Below are 16,973 nucleotides of genomic sequence, written 5' to 3' on the forward strand. Positions count from 1 at the left end.
TTTTATACAAGAACAAAGATTACAACATGAACATGTGAAGTAGATGGTCTGCACTCCCTCAAACTATATTTTTGCTCAGACTTTAATGTGCTTTTGTGTTTGTTTGTTTTTTTTAAAAAATCCTCGTGAATGGTTCTTCAACAGAGTCAAAGAAAAACACTCATACGTGTGCTAAGATGCACTGATTTATTCCTGCACATCTACGAGAATGTAGGTCAAAGAGACGCCGGTTTGACGGCGAGCGATGGTCAAGAGGTGATATTTTTCCAGTGGAGCTCAGGCACCATCTGGGAAAAAGAAGTCTTAAAAGTTATTTCCAGCAAATAATTCATCCTCTGTTGAGCTTCACTGGTCACAAATCACTTTTACTACCACGTTATCGTTTCTTATCGCAAGTATCGAGTTCTGCTTACGCGACCCTAATTTAAGTGTCCGAGTCCATAAACACAATGCGCAGTGCTCTCTTTCATCTCGGAGCCACGACTGTGATGTTAACTGCTTGGCAAAAGAACATGACACCCGGGGTGACAGAGGGATTACTTGTTCTATATTTAGTGTTTATGTACATGAATATTGGCAGGACAACTCTGTACATGTGACACACACACACAGCGATACAGTGATAATAACACAGATCTCCAGCACAGAACACATTTACAAGATGGGCTCTAGAGCAAACACTGGCTGAGATACATAAGGGAATGTCTGGACTACGACAGCTTCCTCGTAAAACTGGAATTTTCCTCGTAACAGTTATTATTGTCATCAATAAAAACAGACAATCAAAAAAGAGAGACCAAAAGTATAAAATAATTTAAATTCCTCCTAAAAACATGTAGTGAATATGCAGTGAGAGATCTATACAATGCGGGAAGCGACTGTATCTCCTCCGGTACGGCGTGATTTTGAAACTGAAGCAAACACACAAATATGACGGACAAAAACGCAAAAATTGTCATGCAGCAACAAAGAAACGTACAAGATGAAAGATGATCTTCTTTGTAGTTCTGCCTCCCCAGTGGCAACATGATGTCAAGACGACACGCCTGGTAACGAAGCACCTCACGCTGTGGGCCACCCAGAGGTGCTCGATGAAATGTAAACATAAATATACAGGTTGATATCTCTCTCTACAAACAGTTCAGTCACTGCCACAGGCCCATCCGCTGTGTGAGTAGTCAGTCTGTATACACTCCTTAGTAGAATATCACTTAGAGTTAAATAAACTTATTTAATATATATATTTATAATAGATTTATTCTTTGCAGAGTCATTTAGCAGTATTTCCTTGTTTTCACCAGTTTGCTCTGGTATTTCACTGAGTGACCACTGTGTCCCACCACGTAAACGTCCAGCAGGTAGGTCTTGCCCGGCTCCAGACCCGTGATGGTCTCTGTGGTCACAGCTTTCTGCAGGTTCGGGCTGTGGAAGTACTTGCACAGGACCTTTTCTGACTTCCTGCGGGTCTCTGGCCCGGCACACTGGTTTTGTTCCCTGCGTCGCTGCTCCTCGCCGTAATTGTCGGCCACCTCCTTGCGGTAAATGCAGTATTTGTTGCGGTCCTGCGTGCCCAGCCAGGCCACGGTGACGGAGGAGCAGGTGCGCAGCTTGTCGAAGGCCTTGATGCGCGTGTCCTCCGGAAGCGAGGGGAAGGGCTGCTTGCTGCTGGGTCGTGTGGTGGCGAGCACCTTCAAAGTGGAGGCCCCTTTCCTGCTGCCCCGCAAGCGGATCAGATACTTGGCTTTTGGCTTTCCCCGCAGCTGGAACTGCCGTACCCCCTCCACATTCTGGGAGAGCAGCAGCTTGCCGTCGCGCCTCACCTGCACCTGCACGGCGTCCAGACATGTGTGGACAAAAAGAGTGACCCTCTGATGGGAAGACACCGGAGCAAATCGCAGAAACTTGCTGCCCTTTCTCTTGATGAAAACATCTGATACTTTGCCGTCCTTCAGCTCTACTGTCTTCTGACGAGCTTCCTCTTTAGTGCGGGCGAATGTTCCCACATATGCCGTGCTGGTGTTGGTTGCAGAATTCACAGCGAACACGTCGAAGTAGTACTGTGTGTCTGGCTTCAGGTCTGACACGGTGAAAATGTTTTTATTGCCGATGCACACCTTCTGAATGTCTGATGCTCTGGGCTTGGCTGTGTATGCCCGTGAAATCTTGTTACTTGTGAGGCCTCTGTCTTTGCCAAAACCAATGTCAGAGGGAACAAAGCCAAAGTGCGCAAAGTCAAACGGGCTGAAGTCTCTGCCAGGTTTTGGAGCCAGCATGAAGGCATCATCAGCGCTTATCTTAGCCTCGGCTGCACACATGCTCTTGAAATTGTGCTCTTTGTTGATCACTACGCAGTACTGGACGGGCTGGCCCATCAGAGAGCCCGTTGGTGTCGGCTTCCAGGCCAGGGTGATGGTGGTACGGCCCAGCGCGGTCACATCCACACGAGGGTCGTAGGGCAGCTCCGGGTAGGGCTGGTCAGACTCTGGAGTCGTGGTGGCGTACAACTTGAAGTTGCTGTCTTTCTCTGTGGACAGGAGCTCCAGCTGGTAGAGGCCAGAAGGCGTGCTGGTGGCCACGTAGGACTCCACATCATTGCCCTTGTAGGTGAAAAGCTCCGTCCCCTCGTCGACGGTCACCTGCTGTTTCTGCTGGTCCAGAGGTTCAGGCTCTCCTGGAAGTCAAAAACAAATAGGCACCACGTGAGCTCTTTGATTGACACAGTATCCGAATTTATATTACAAGTTCTGACAGAGATCTGTTGTCATGACCTTTACAGTATTTTCCTCCTCCTTTATTTTTGGCTTTGATGAAAAATAATTTCCACCCCTACTAAAAATGTTTAACGTGTCGACGCTGCGAGCTTATGATGAAGCTCCGCAAGCCTCACGGACGATTAGCCCCTCACATGGCAGCCATGTTTTCACTCCAAACATCCCCAAAGATCACAGGCCAGCATTCACTCTCCCTTTCCAGGGGAAGCTGTGCTACAAAGAGGCGCCTTGTAGCTTCTACGTGAGAGAGACAGCCCAAGCATAATATTATGTTTGTCAACCAGAGAGTGTGCTCAGCGGTGTACTAAAAATTAATGCTCAAAGATCTACTCCCACTAGAGACGTTTAGCAGAAAGAGCTGCAAAGACAGGAAGACGTTCATGGGTTGAACTGTTGCTCCGACACATCTTGTGATGTCAGACTTTCAAAAACCATCTGGGAAGTATCCCTGAGAAACTGTTTGGAAAAGGGGCAGACACTTTCAAAAAATACTCAGCAGGTGATTGGACAAACCTTCTGTCTATCAGCGTCTATCACGGCTAACTTCAGATCAACAGTAGGGGAGCGCTACCACCAGCAGAGCCAGTTCGTCAATCAAAGTCCTAAGCCAGTCGAGACAAGAACAAAAATATCCTTTCCACTGAGAAAAGTGAGAAAACTTCAGTCCCGTTTTTTGCTCTTCTTTCAATTAAGAACAATCTCCAGTTGTGATAAACCAGATGCTTTAGCAGCTACGCTAACCCCTTGAGGCGGCGCCGATGTTTTCAAGCGTGCAGTCGCTTCTCACGCTGGTCGTCCTCACAGCTCGGAGCCTGGCGAGATCGCATGATTTCTCGCACATCCAGCTGCCTCGAAAAAGTAATGACACCGGTAATGGGTCCAAATCTGTTATAATTCTTCTACTTCCAGATGAATTCTTTTCTCTTGAGGCAAGGTGCACGTCTACAACAGTGTGACAACCCAATAAATCATTTTGCGATATGTGATCCGACAGGAGCGCAGACACAGACACAGGTGCTCGTGTATTTATATTCAAATATATGCTCACATCACACGTCTACGCTCTCAAACCACAGCTTTTGGTCATCTGGCGAGATTCTCCTGCGCTGAAAGGACGACTTCCAGATGGAGAAAGTTTTAATGTGGGGCAGAAAAATGAAGAGTGAAAAAGAAGGAAAGGAAAAGAGGAAGGAAGGAGGACAGACAGACAGAAGGATTTACCTTAAGAAGACCAAGACAGCCTAAGTAAAGGGATGTAATGGCTTTGATTCAGTGGGGCGACTACAGTAGAGTGGAGCCCTCCTCTGAAATTATAGACGTCAGCCTGGGCCGAGTCAGACATCATAAGTGGTCAGACTAGACGCTACGACTGTGACTTAATTAAAACCCACCAAAAACACAAAGCCTAACATCACTGCCTTGGTTAATTGTGTGTGGAGGATAGTGATATTTCCACATAACGTGTCATTAACCTCTTCCACTGCTTTCTGATGTCAATTATACCTGATCCCTCTCCACTGGCCTCTTCTGGCAGCTCCTGCAGGGTGAGTTTCCACTCCAGAGGAGCGTCACAAGGTGTCACAGTCACAGACAGGGGTGTGTTGTCTTCCTCCACCACAAAGTAGTACCTGGGAAAAAAATAACAGGTTAAAGGGGAACTCATATTGACATTGCTTCATCACAGTTTTGACGTTATCCAAAATAATGTGTCGGGTAGATGCGTGAGCAGACTGAGACCGAGGCACAACGTGATATTATTGTACTACTGACCTTGGGCTGTCTGGCTCGAGGCTAACAGACACTCAATTACACAAACACGACTTTCTCATCTATTATTTAGTTTTTGCATCAACACAATAGATCACGTTACAGAGCAACATCTGATGTTTCCTATCTATTTACAGTGAGCGGCCATCTGCGAGTGAATGTTTGCCTTGGTGATTGTTTCGGCTCAGTCAGCAGCGGAAGGTGGAAACGGGCTCCTTTTTGTGCTCGTAACAACGTGCAGACAGTTCGAATCACTAGGATTATGTAATTCATGCATTGTTTGTCTTACCTTTTGGGAGTGTCCCTGAACAGGTAGCCGCTGATCTCAGCTCCGTCCGGGATGACGGAGGAGTCGTGGAACAGCGACTTGTCTCTGATCTGCATCTGGAAGAGACCTTCGTCTCTCGTGGGCAGCTTCTGCGCCAAAGCTCCCAGCCCCAGCAGCACCAGCAGCACCACGCTCCCGCCTTTACACTGCCTCATTCTGAAAGACACGGGGAAATAGTGTTTAATTTATAGTGCGGTGCATCCTGGAAACATTGAGTTATTTTTGATTTTTAGAGGAATAGTTGAGGAAACACGCTTTCCCCCCCCTTCTTTCCTCTGTCACGTCGGTGCAGTGAATATTAAGCTACAGCCAGCAGCAGACTTGATTAGCTTAGCTCAAAAACATCCAGCCCGGCTCAAGAAATAGAAAACTTTACAACAATTTCTACATTAACTTCTTGTGTGAATAAAACAAATGAGATATAACGTGTTGAAGAGGTGCTAGCTACCCCCGGTTCCAGTCCATTTGCTAGGCTAAGCTAATCAACTCCTGTCTCTGGCTTTTTTATTGAACAAAAAATATGAAAGTGGTATCAATTTTGTCATCAAACTCTCAGAAAGAAAGCCAGTAAGCATATTTTTTCAAAATGTCAAACAATTTCTTTATAATTAAACATAACTCGATGGTAAAACACTTTAGCAAGGGTAGCTGTTGCCTTGTTTCTGTTTTTTATGCTATGTTAAGCTAAGCTAATCAACTGCTGGTTGTAGTTAAATATTTATCTTATCTACAGACATGAGAATAGTTTTCATCTGCCATTAGCCTAGTTCCCAAAATGTCGAAATATTACTCAGAGTAAAACCAAACATAAATGTGTGATGAAAGGAAGACTTTAGTCTGGCTGGTAGGTGACCTAGCTGTTTTGCACTACTTCCAGTCTTTATGCTAGGCTAATCAACTAATTTCTCCTGCTTCATATTTAACTTGAAAGTGGTGCCAATTTTCTCATCTAACATTTAGCAAGAAAGCCAATAAGCTTATTTTCCGAAATGTCAAACTATTTCTTTAAAATTAAACATAACTTGATGAAAAGGGACTTTTTTTTTGCCTTTGGACACAGCAAAGGAAGCTGTTGCCTCGTTTCTAGCGCAAATGCTATGTTAAGTTAAACTAATAAACTGCTGGTTTCATTTATTTAGCTAATGTACAGACATTACTTCCAATAAAACCAAAAATAAGTTTACGATAAAAGAAAAGAGGGGCTTGTGGGTGAATTTTGTTAACTTTGGACTAAGCCACATTAGCTGTTCCAGTCTTTACGCTATGTTAACATAAGCTAATATTTTGCATACAAACATGAGACTGGTATAAATCTTCTCCTATAACTCTGTTTCTTTAATGCACATTATCAATCAGTGTTGGTGGCTCACAGCAGTCAAGCTGTGGCCAAAATGTCTATTTTTACCATGGAAGTTCTGAATGGCTTTTTTCCTGCAATCTGGCATTAGCTTAAAACACAAAACTGTTCTTAATGAGTTCCATTTGGCAACACTGAGCTCTGGCAGCGGACGTTAACAGTGTTTTCAGTGGGCTCTTTTTTCCACTACATATTTTATTTTGTGTTTAAAATGTGTTTTCTTGCCTTCGCTTCCTTTTAGTTTGAGCCTTAATTAACATTTAACATTAAAACTGTGTGACAGCGCAGGCACCAGCTTTGAGTCAATCAATGAGGCTAAAAAAGAGAGTGAATGAGTATCGCGGGCCACAGAAGAGGAAAGAGGGGATTAGGTTCAAACACACAGACGTGTGAGGGAAAAGACATTGCGAGAAAACTCCGGGGAACCGCGCTATTTCATCAAACGCTTAATATAAAAATCCCCAAATCCATGTCATTTAAGTTTTATTGATGCTACTATAAAAATGTTTAGTGGTGCAGTGCACAGACGGAGCTGTGGCTTCGGGACGAGGTGCAGCTGACCGTGGCTGAGTGCCTCTCACGTATCCCCTGTCTATTGATTTTGCCCCATTGATTGCAGCTGATGGGAACGCCAAATCCCTGGTGATTTAATCAGTGTAATGATGGCAGATTAGCCAGATACTTTACTGCCATTTACTGCAAGCGAGATGGTGTCCTTTTAATGACCCCTCTCCCTCTCCCCCCTTCTCCACTCACCCTCCCTTGTCTGCCTCTTTTCTCTTGATCACACTTTTTTCATCCACAGACGCTCTCTTTCACACTTGTACACAAACAATATAGCCTTTTTCACTTTGCTCTCTGTCCCTCTGCTTCCTCCTCTCTCGTTTGCTTTCCTCAACAGAGGGCGGATAAGTAGAACCAGAGGACTCAGAGTCAAACCTCCTCGCTACCAAACTTCATCTCTGCATTATCTTCCTCTAAGAACATGAGCAGGGGGGAAAAGCCCTTGACAGCTCCTGTCAGTGTCTCCGTCTCCGCCGTTGTCTGAGCCCAGCCTCCCGCCGTACCGCCAAACTTCAGAGAGCAGAAGGAAAGCCGCCTAAGTGGTACTTTGAGGTTTGACTCACACAGAGAGAGGAGATCCTTATCGCCTCGGCTTGTCTCATTCCACTTCAGAAGCGTGTCACTTGGAACAAAGACATGTCTATTAATACTCAAGACAGCGCTGAGGTGGTATGTACAGAGCCGTTCAGAGCTGTCTTTCATTCCAACATCCCCCCAAACACTTCGCAGACGCAGTGAGGGCCCCGGCCCCCGACCGGCTCTGTCCACCACACTGATGTCATTACACATAATGTCTGCTATCACTCATACAGTAAGGGTTTTATCACCACCGTCATTAGCACATTTGATGTGTGCCTTCAGAGTGCTCCTCACATGTGACACCGACTGATTTAAACCCCAGCACCAGAACCACTCAGTCTGTATTGACAGCATATATATTGCAGTAGAGATGACATCTGAATATTAGAGCAGCGGTGCCGGCTGGGGTCACCGCGGTTGCACGGACCGGCGCAGAGTCAACATGGTCACACAGGGCTTCGCTGGATCCGCTTTTACATGCGGGGCCCCGCGCCATTCTCATGCCACAGAGTTCCCTCACCAAAATAACACATCAAAAACGGGCTGCATCTGGAACAAATAAACCCCGATGTTTAATTAGAACGGGGAAGAATGTATGATCGCAATTTGAGGAAGGGATAATTTCAAGGCAAGGTCACCCGCAATCGTGTCAACTTTGTTTTGCTGGTGCTTTTTATCAGCGTATTTTTACATTCGTCGTTTTTTGTTTCACTTTTAGTGGATTCTGCTGAGCGTTTTTGGGTGGAAAACATCACGCGTTTTCTAATTTGCGAGCTGTGGAAGCTGTGGGACGGGATTAAAGCCGCACTAAGTAGTTTTGCGGGAGACGTTTTCATCAGAAGAGAAAGATCTTCATTGACTAAACTAAATAAACAAGCTGACTTTAAAAGACAACACAACTTCACGCTGTTTCGCTTTGTTTATTTGGCGGACCCTGCCACCTTTCTAGCTTCAAACAGTGTTTTCCTCCGAGAACAGCTTGTTTATTCAGTTATGGACTAAATACATTTTTCTGAGTTTGTATTATTACTTCACTAATATTGTAAATATTAAAATTCTGAGTTTGAATTTCTTCTCCAAAACTGCACACTGCCCCTTTAAAGGACGAATGCAGCCTGCAGTGGTTTCACGAAAATGGAGAAATAGTGATGATTTTATTTTCCCATGTACAGTATCGAGAAAATGACCCAGCTCTCTATTCCTGTGTGATCTGAGGAATGTCATCCCCTCATTTGAATTACAGCTCTAACAGCTTCGACCCCGCTCTAATTTGGGGTCATTACAAGCAAATCGTGTGCGAAGCCAAAACAAAATGTTCACACTATGTTTTACATCTCCCGAGGGACGCGGCGTTTTCACTGACATCCATCAACTGCGAGATTATTCACAATCCACTCATGATTAAAGCAAAAAGCGCATAACATGCAACAATTTAGGCACCTGCGTGTGTGTGAGCGAGCTTTTCCAGCAGGATCACACACTGATTATCAGTGTTTCCATGCATGGAGGTGGAGCAGGACACATGCATGTATGTGTGCACCAAACTGCCCCTGACCTCCCCTCTCCTCTCTCCTCTCTCCTCTCTCCTCACTTTGTTTAACCGCTCTCCCTCTCCTCCTCCTCCTCCTCCCCTCCAGCTCCTTGTCAGGACGGATAAGCCTCCTGCCTGCTGCCACATGGAGCTCATTAACAGAACGGGAGGGGAATAAAAAGACAGTTTAATTTCAACACAAATAAAGAGACATTTCGGATTCCACCCAACAAGACGCCTGGCAGGCAGCGCTCGCCGCCGGGGACCTGAAGCCTCTGTGTGTTTTCTTTAAGGGAGTCTGAAGGCAGATTTATGGTGGGCCCTCGGTAGCGAGCTCCATCACCGCTGTCACTTCAGGGCCAATGTGGGGGGATTGGAGTGAGTGGAGTGTATATGAGGGGCGGGGGGCTCCGAGCCAAGGATGGAACCGCACAGGACCTGGACCTGCGCTATAGGCGGGCCAAACTAAAGCAGGTCTGGTGTTTTTGGACAGCTAAACAGCTCATTAATGGATTGGTTGAGCCTGTGGCGAGGGCTCGGGTCCAATAACGGAGATTTTTATCTGCCGTGTGTATGTCCACGTGTGTGTATGTGTGTGTGAACTATCACGCAGGAGCTGTCTCCTCGCCATCCACAACATCACTCACAGTTTGAGTTTCTGAACCCTCCACATCACCAGAACCACGAAAGCTGGCACAATAGCAAAGATGGGAAGGAGAGCCCAGTTTCCTTTCCCTTCTCACCCTCCCTTCCCATTCCCGATTCCCCTCCCCTCGTGCCTCTTTATAGTCCACATCTCTGGAGCTTGCATTTAGCTTGAGCTGCATCCTGGAATGTCTCTATGAGGAGGGTCAGGTCGCCCATTCAGATGGGAGTGAGTGAGGGTGGGAGGGAGTGGTGGTGGTGGTGGTGGTGGTGGCTCTGACTGATGCGCTGGCATTGTGGCTGCAAGGGTGATTAAAGATTAGAAGAGAAAATGCCCCCATGGGAAAGTCATCCACCCACTGCCCATCATGCACCAGGCCTGGCCGGGGCTGCATCGTGGGAAATGAGTCAATCATGCTCAGTTATGTTGTGCTCGGGGAAGCAGGGACACAGAAAAGGAGCCTGTTCAGCAGCAAGTGTGAGCCTCCCTGCTTCTGTCTGTCCATCTGAGGGGAGCATAATGGGGGGCTTTGCAAAATGGATGTGCCCGCCCGGGGGGGGGGGGGGGGGGGGGGGAGGAGGTGGTGGAGGGGTGGGAGTGTGAGCAGGCAGAGGGGGGTGTGTGTGGATATGATGAATAATTTAACAAGGAAATAAAAACTTGTCCTTAATCTTCCACCAGTGACTCTGGATGTGTGACACAAGAGAGGAGGGGACAGTACATAACACACCGCAGCCTGTCACTGCTCTCTGGACGCAGGACGGCTGGAGCAACACTGGCGGAATTCTTTCAGCCGGAGAGTTTTCATATGCAAATCACGGTTTAGTTACGGTATGCGACGCAGACCTTCCCATTTTAAGACTTTTTTTTTTTGTTCATGATTCATTCTCTTGAGAAAGTAAGAGAGAAGGGAGGCAGTCAGTGTGGCTTCAGCCGGCTGCTAAATACAGTTATTCAGATCCTCCACTCCGGGTATGTCTCTCATTAAAAGAAAAGCACGGCTCTGAGGGAGAAAAAAAACAACTCCCAACATGAGCTAAAGTGTCATTAATCTGCCTTGAATCATTTACTTTTTAGACATCTGACGCGTCGGTGAGTGGAAAAATCATTTAAATGTGAATTCTTGGTAGAATAAAGCGCTCCTCTCGTGTGCGTCCGGGCTTCTCACAGGTGCGTAAAAGCACCCAAACATATCTCCAAATTGCACTCTTGTATTAAATGAAAATGAAAATGTGTGATGGAGACAACAGCACACTTTAGCGCACAGGCTCGTATTGATAAATCGCCTTTACTGGGTGCTGCTGTGTCACCCCTGGGAGCATGGGAACCCTTCAGAGGCACAAAAGCAAAGAGGATTTCTCCAAAGTTCATCCGTTTTGACGGCTCCATATGCATGCACGTATACAATCCCAACAAAACCAAAATAAGCTGAGATTCAAAGAACATGCGAGTTGAGGCTTGATTGAAATGTGTTTGAAAACTTTTAACTTCCCGGAGTTGTAAACCGCAAAAACCTCTTCCCCTCTCTTTCCCCTCCGCTGGCAGACGTTTCAAAGGCACCACTTTAACTCGAAGGAGTCCGGCTCTGAATTTATATGGAGCTTGTATGCACATTTAAAAAATAAAAAAAAATACAAGAAAAAGTTAGAAAAAGAAAGGGAAGCTTTGGATGAGACGCGCCGGAGGAAAGAGCATGCGAGGAAGCGGATCTTTAACATGAGGCGGTCTTACCTTCAAGAATACGCAACGGCGAAGTTTCTCTGGAGGGATGATTCTCGCTCTCACAGCCACTCTGATATCACCAAGGTTTTCAAACCAAAAAAAAGAAAGAAAAAAAAAAGTGGCTGACAACTAAAGCGATTGAAAAAAAAAAGGAAAATGAAAAGTTTGTCCTCTGCAGTGTCCAGTAGTTCCCTCAGTGTTGGTGCCTATCAATCGGATTAGGCAGACTGCTGCTCTGGTGCGTGTTTGCAGTTTTCTTGCGGATTTAACTGGTCTCTGGTGGGCAGGAGTGTCTGTGAGTGTGAGTGTGTGTGTGTGTGAGTGAGTGAGTGAGTGAGTGAGTGGGTATCCTGAGCTCTGGCAGTGCGTCCCTCCCCTGCCGCGCCGCTGCTATTGAAACCTCCACTGGATTGGAGGCAAAGCTGGTGCGAACTTCTTCCCCTGCGCTCTCCGTAGGAAGACTCCAAGACACAGAACCAGCCCACTGCTTCAGCACACCACAAGGAGAGAGGAAAAAAAAAAAAAAAAAAACTAAACAGGGACCAGACAGATTGACTCAAACCCTTAAACTCTGAGCATCGACTCCAGGAGAGCAGATCTGGAGCAGGAATCTCCTGAATGCTTTTGTGTTTTGAGCTGATTTCAAACTTTAAATCACAGCTGATGAAACAGACAGTGAGATGTCATAAATCTCGACACAGCGGGGTTCCCCCTCTCTTACTTTGTTTTATTTCCTAGCTGTTTACTCTGATGCTCCCTGGAAATTATTACTTTGGGCAGCAGCGCCTGGTGGGAGTCACGCAACCCTCGGGGCTAAATGTGTAGGCAAGTTTTATCACGGGCCCTGGTGCCTGGGTGTGCGCAAAAACCATCATAATACACCCCATCTGCAGGGAAGCTTTGATGATGGCACCGTGAAGTGCAAAAAGTTGCTGATCAACTGTGGGAATTCCCAGTGAGACATCAGTGTTGTTGTCTATTCCTGGAGGAAGCAAATATTTATCCAAGATAAGAGCCAGTGACTGTCTCCCGAGCTGAATTGCCCCTAAATTTATGGCTTGATGGAGGGGGGGCCCATGCAATCTAGATCTAGAGGATGCTGCCGTTTCCTCCCCAGGAGGACCGTGTTTTCTTTCATGTCACTGGGCTGCAGGTTTTCACGCATGAACGGCTGCAGGTTGAGCTTCCTGCAGGAGCTGGAGACAAGATGACATGTTCATTTACAAGAGAAAGCAGGCAGCTCGTTTTCTTACAGGATACATTCACACTGACACTGAAGATAAGTTATTCATTCAGTCATGACATGATGACTACAGAGAGCAGGGAGGGACAAATATGGATTACCTGATCTCAGGAGATTTTTAGTAAATGTGTCGTTTTAAATGTACAAGCCTGAGACTGGACATTCATTATCAGTAATATCAGATTTGTTGGAAAGCAGACTGCTGGAGTGAGAAGGTGCACAGAGTGTTGGTACAACAGCGTCATCTAGAGGACACAGTTTGTAATGTTCACTGAGAACATTCAGGTTTTATTTTGAAAAAAAAAGGTCACTTAAAGGGGCAGTATGTAGTTTTGGAGAAAAAAATTCAAACTCAGAATTTTAATATTTACAATATTAATGAGGTAATAATACAAACTCAGAAATATTTATCTTTTCCATAAGTGAATAAATAAGCTGTTCTCAGAGGAAAATAAGGACCCAGAGCACTGTTTGAAGCTAGAAAGGTGGCAGGGTCCGCCACACATAAACAAAGTGAAACAGTATGAAGTTGTGTTGTCCTTTAAAGGGGCAATATGTAAGAATTTAAGTTGATATCTATGTATTGTATTGCAGAGATAACTACTGAAGTTAGCATGCTAACCAGCTAGCCCCATCCCGTCCCAGTCCAAAGCTCCTGTGGTAGCTGTGTAAACTGTGTTAGCTGCGCGGCTAACTGAGCTAACTAGCTGAGGGCAGCTACATTCATTAGCAGTTAGCAGTTACTCTACTGATATGTTGCTCTCTGTTTTGAGTATGAAGTTGACAGGTGGACGATTCTTACGTAGTGCACCTTTAAAGTCAGTTTGTTTATTCAGACACGAAAACAGTTTGTTTATTTAGTTTGTTTAGGGATTAAAATAATCAGTCAATAAAGATCTTTTTCTTCTGATTAAAATTTCTTCCCCAAAACTACAGAGTGCACCTTTAATACTTAAACAGGTTTGGAGGGTTGGAGGAGTACATGTAACTGGATTACGTAATTAGGATACAGAGAAGGTAACAAGGTTACATCAATAAAAGATGTAATTAGATTACAGGAACACAAATGTGTACTCTTCCAGAAGACACACTCAATATTAAGATTAAATAGAAGTCACCTTACTGATATTTACTTTGTCTTGTCTTTATTTTTGATATGTTTGGTGTTGAGGTATGAAAACCATCATATAGAAAAGTAATTACAGAAAGTAAATTCATTCAGTGGCTAATGCAGAAAGCATTCTAATCATAAATAGTATCAACAATCTGGGTTAGATTTCATGAAAATCTTAAAGATCTTCACTTTAAATGTCTGTCTGGATAATATACTTGTGAATGTCAGCTGTGCAATATGCTACAGATGATGTAATGCTTCTGCTAGTTTCAAGGATGTTTGGAAGCAGAATCGCAGATCGCACATCTGTTTAACACAGAGCCTGTGGAAGTGTTTATATTTTTCTATAACATAGAAGAACTACTGGTGTATTTCCAGATGTAACCTACACACAGGTGCATGTGTGTGTGTGTGTTGGGGTTATTGATGTCCGGGGTTCATGATTAGCGCTGCTGTGACTTTCACATCCTTGGGATTAAAATAGATGCCAAATTGAATCTGCTATTAGCCACACCACCAAGCTGTGAAAACGAATCCACTCTGGGGACGTGTATACTCACAATAACCCGCACACGCCCACACACACACACACATGCACACATACCCACACATGCACTGACCCGGCAGCTAAATGCCAGATTCTTGAAAATGTATCCACACCAGGGACAGTTTAGTACAGATGGAGGGAGGAGGTGGAAAACGCTCCTGTAACGATAATCCCTCTGCTCTATTTCAGCTCCACTGCAGAGACAAAATAAAATCTCATTTTAACGCATTTACTGCAGAAAATTGACACAAAAGCCACATTGTTGACCTTTTTTCTTTTTGAGAGAGTCACACATGCTCTTTTTCTAGCAACGCCCTGCTTCTCACGGTTACATACATCCACATCTGCTTGTTTCTGCTGTTGCTCACTGAGCTAACTGCCTTGCTCAGTGGCATCACGATAGCTGCCAAATGTTATATCAAACATAAAGCAACTACTCTCTGCCGCTGAAATAGTTCAAATGACCAGTGTGTTGATTACCCAGACACTGTATCTGGCAAGAGATGGTCTTCATAGGTAACACTGTCCCAAACCTAGCTTTAAATGTAGACCATGCAGCAACACGTAGATGTTTGCATCTGACAACCAGTTCATTTTTATATTTAAAGCAACACTATGTAACTTTTAAAGTATTTCTGGAGAAAGACGGTTAGTTGTTGAGCCTCATTCCCAGATCGTCAAATACCAACGCTCTGGTTTGGGTCTGATGCCGAAGACCTGATTTGCTCTTTGATTTTGTTTGGTATTTGACGATCTGGGCATGAGACTGGCGTACCCCGCCACTTGCCTAATGTTAGCCCCCCGCGACCCTGCAAAGGTGAAGTGGACTTGGATGGATGGATGAGACTCAGTCAGCTAGTCTGCAGAAAGTTACACAGTGTTGCTTTAAAAAGTTTCATATATCCACGAGAATAGGACTTTTCAGCGAGGCTGATCTGACACAAGCAACTGAAACGCCCCTTTTCTATGTAAATTACTGTATGAAGTCTCTGCGAACATTCATTGATAGTTTGATGGCCCATTAGGCATGAACTAATCACAGTCATCAAAGCCAAAGTGAATTGATCAATTCAACAGGAATTCATCCTGCATGAATTCATGGATTAATTCATCATGTATTAGCTCCATCTTCATTTTATATGAGTGTTTGCATGAATGGCCCAAAACCTGAGTAAGTAAAGGTGACACTTAATATTGCACCTTTAATAGATGTTAAATTCATAGTTAATAAAACTATTTTTTTAACTCCTTTATTTTTATTGATTAAACAATTGTAAAGGTATTTAAACATCAGCTGCAGCTGTATAACGGTCACACATTAAAGTTTATAGATGAACTACACAGTGTTTATTGACCTTTTACAAGCATTATAAACACTAGTATCAACTTTACAATAATCATTTGCTTAATAAATGGTTCATAAAGCATTTCATTGTAATAACTGTAACTAAAGTTTAATTAACCATCATTTTAACATCCTTTAATCTTCAGATGAGACAGAACATGTGTCTCTGCCTCAGCTCTGGTGGTAAGTAAGAAAAATGCTTTTAGTGGTTTGTGTGAAGCAGCCCTTTATCTAAGTGAGCTTATGAGGATTTAACCCAGTGAACCGCAGCAATGATTAATGGTTTATTATCAGTGTGAAACACGCCGATCGTGGGCATGACTTGTTTGCCTTTTGGATAACAGGCCGCCCGTTTGTTTCACTGACCTTGTTTTCCTTCCTGATTGTTCGCATGTAACATCAGCTCGAAGTGAAAAGGTCAGTGGTTGGTGTTCTCTTGCATTTCGGGCTACACGTATCATATCGGTGATGTGTGAGGAAAAATAGCTAACTCCTTTTTTGAGTTTATGATTTATGAGAATTAGCCAGCGGATGCAGGCTGAGAGTCATTCTCCGCCGGCCTCAGCCTGTTTGCTTCGGGGAATAACTCTGTCGCTGACTGTGGCCTCACCTAACTGATCTCCTTACACTTCCCCGACGGCTCAGGTAATCCATTAATGCAGGGAGGATGGAAAGTAATATGTCATTGGGCCGGGATGCATTCATACGACGCTGAGCGGAGCCTGGGAGGTGTAATCTTCATCACTCACTTCACATCCATTTAACGCTGCTGCGCTGAGAGGCTTTCCTTCACTGCTACAGGAGAGGAGGATGAGGTTCTGCCTTTTAGCGGGCCTGCCTGCTAATACCGAGTTCATCATTAACTCGGCGGAGCTAAGAGCGTCCTCCAGGCAAACATCCACTCTGTAAACATCTCTCCCCATCATTTTCTTTTCCTGTTGTCTCTTCATGGACGGGGGAAGGGAGGAGAAACAATGTGTGACCTCTGACCTATAGAGATGGAACGGTCTTCTCAAATAGATACACTGGTCAGAATATCACCGATCGGACTATGAAGGCATCATCCCAGATGGAAAAAAAAGCAAAATAAAGTGGGAGGACGGGCAGAAGGTTACAGTTCAAGGGAAAGAATGAGGGAGGGAAGGATGTGGTTCAGGACATCCTGTGCGAGTTTCATCCCATCGTGTGCCCACCTGGCCTCCAACAGATTCCCCCTGTCAGCTAATACAAAATGAACCTGTGAGTGGAGATAAGGCAGGCCTGAAGGGTTTGTTACTTCAAACCATCTTTAAAGGTTTTTGCTGTTTTGTTGAGAGATTTGAGATAAATACAGGCAAACATACAGCGGTGATGTGAGCGGTTCAGCCTTTCTAAAATTACTCTATAGGCTATCCTTTAACTCATCCGCTCATCCGCACTTTTTCTTCAAAAGCTCCTTTGGCTCTTGATAGGGGGAAGA

General features: G+C 44.7%; 1 protein-coding gene across 1 annotated transcript; it reads right to left on the minus strand.

Annotated features, from left to right (window-relative positions):
* Window positions 1–571: 571 nt before the first annotated feature.
* On the minus strand, window positions 572–11,526 carry ndnf (neuron-derived neurotrophic factor). The gene is made up of 4 exons (XM_073476838.1): window positions 11,275–11,526; window positions 4,828–5,022; window positions 4,275–4,399; window positions 572–2,671 (listed from the first exon to the last, which is right to left on the minus strand). Exons 2-4 carry the CDS (start codon window positions 5,019–5,021, stop codon window positions 1,275–1,277), a joined length of 1,716 nt encoding a protein of 571 aa, XP_073332939.1. The 5' UTR covers window position 5,022; window positions 11,275–11,526; the 3' UTR covers window positions 572–1,274.
* Between the last annotated feature and the right edge of the window lie 5,447 nt (window positions 11,527–16,973).

Source organism: Pagrus major, chromosome 11, assembly GCF_040436345.1.
Source record: "Pagrus major chromosome 11, Pma_NU_1.0".
Lineage (NCBI taxonomy): Eukaryota > Metazoa > Chordata > Actinopteri > Spariformes > Sparidae > Pagrus > Pagrus major.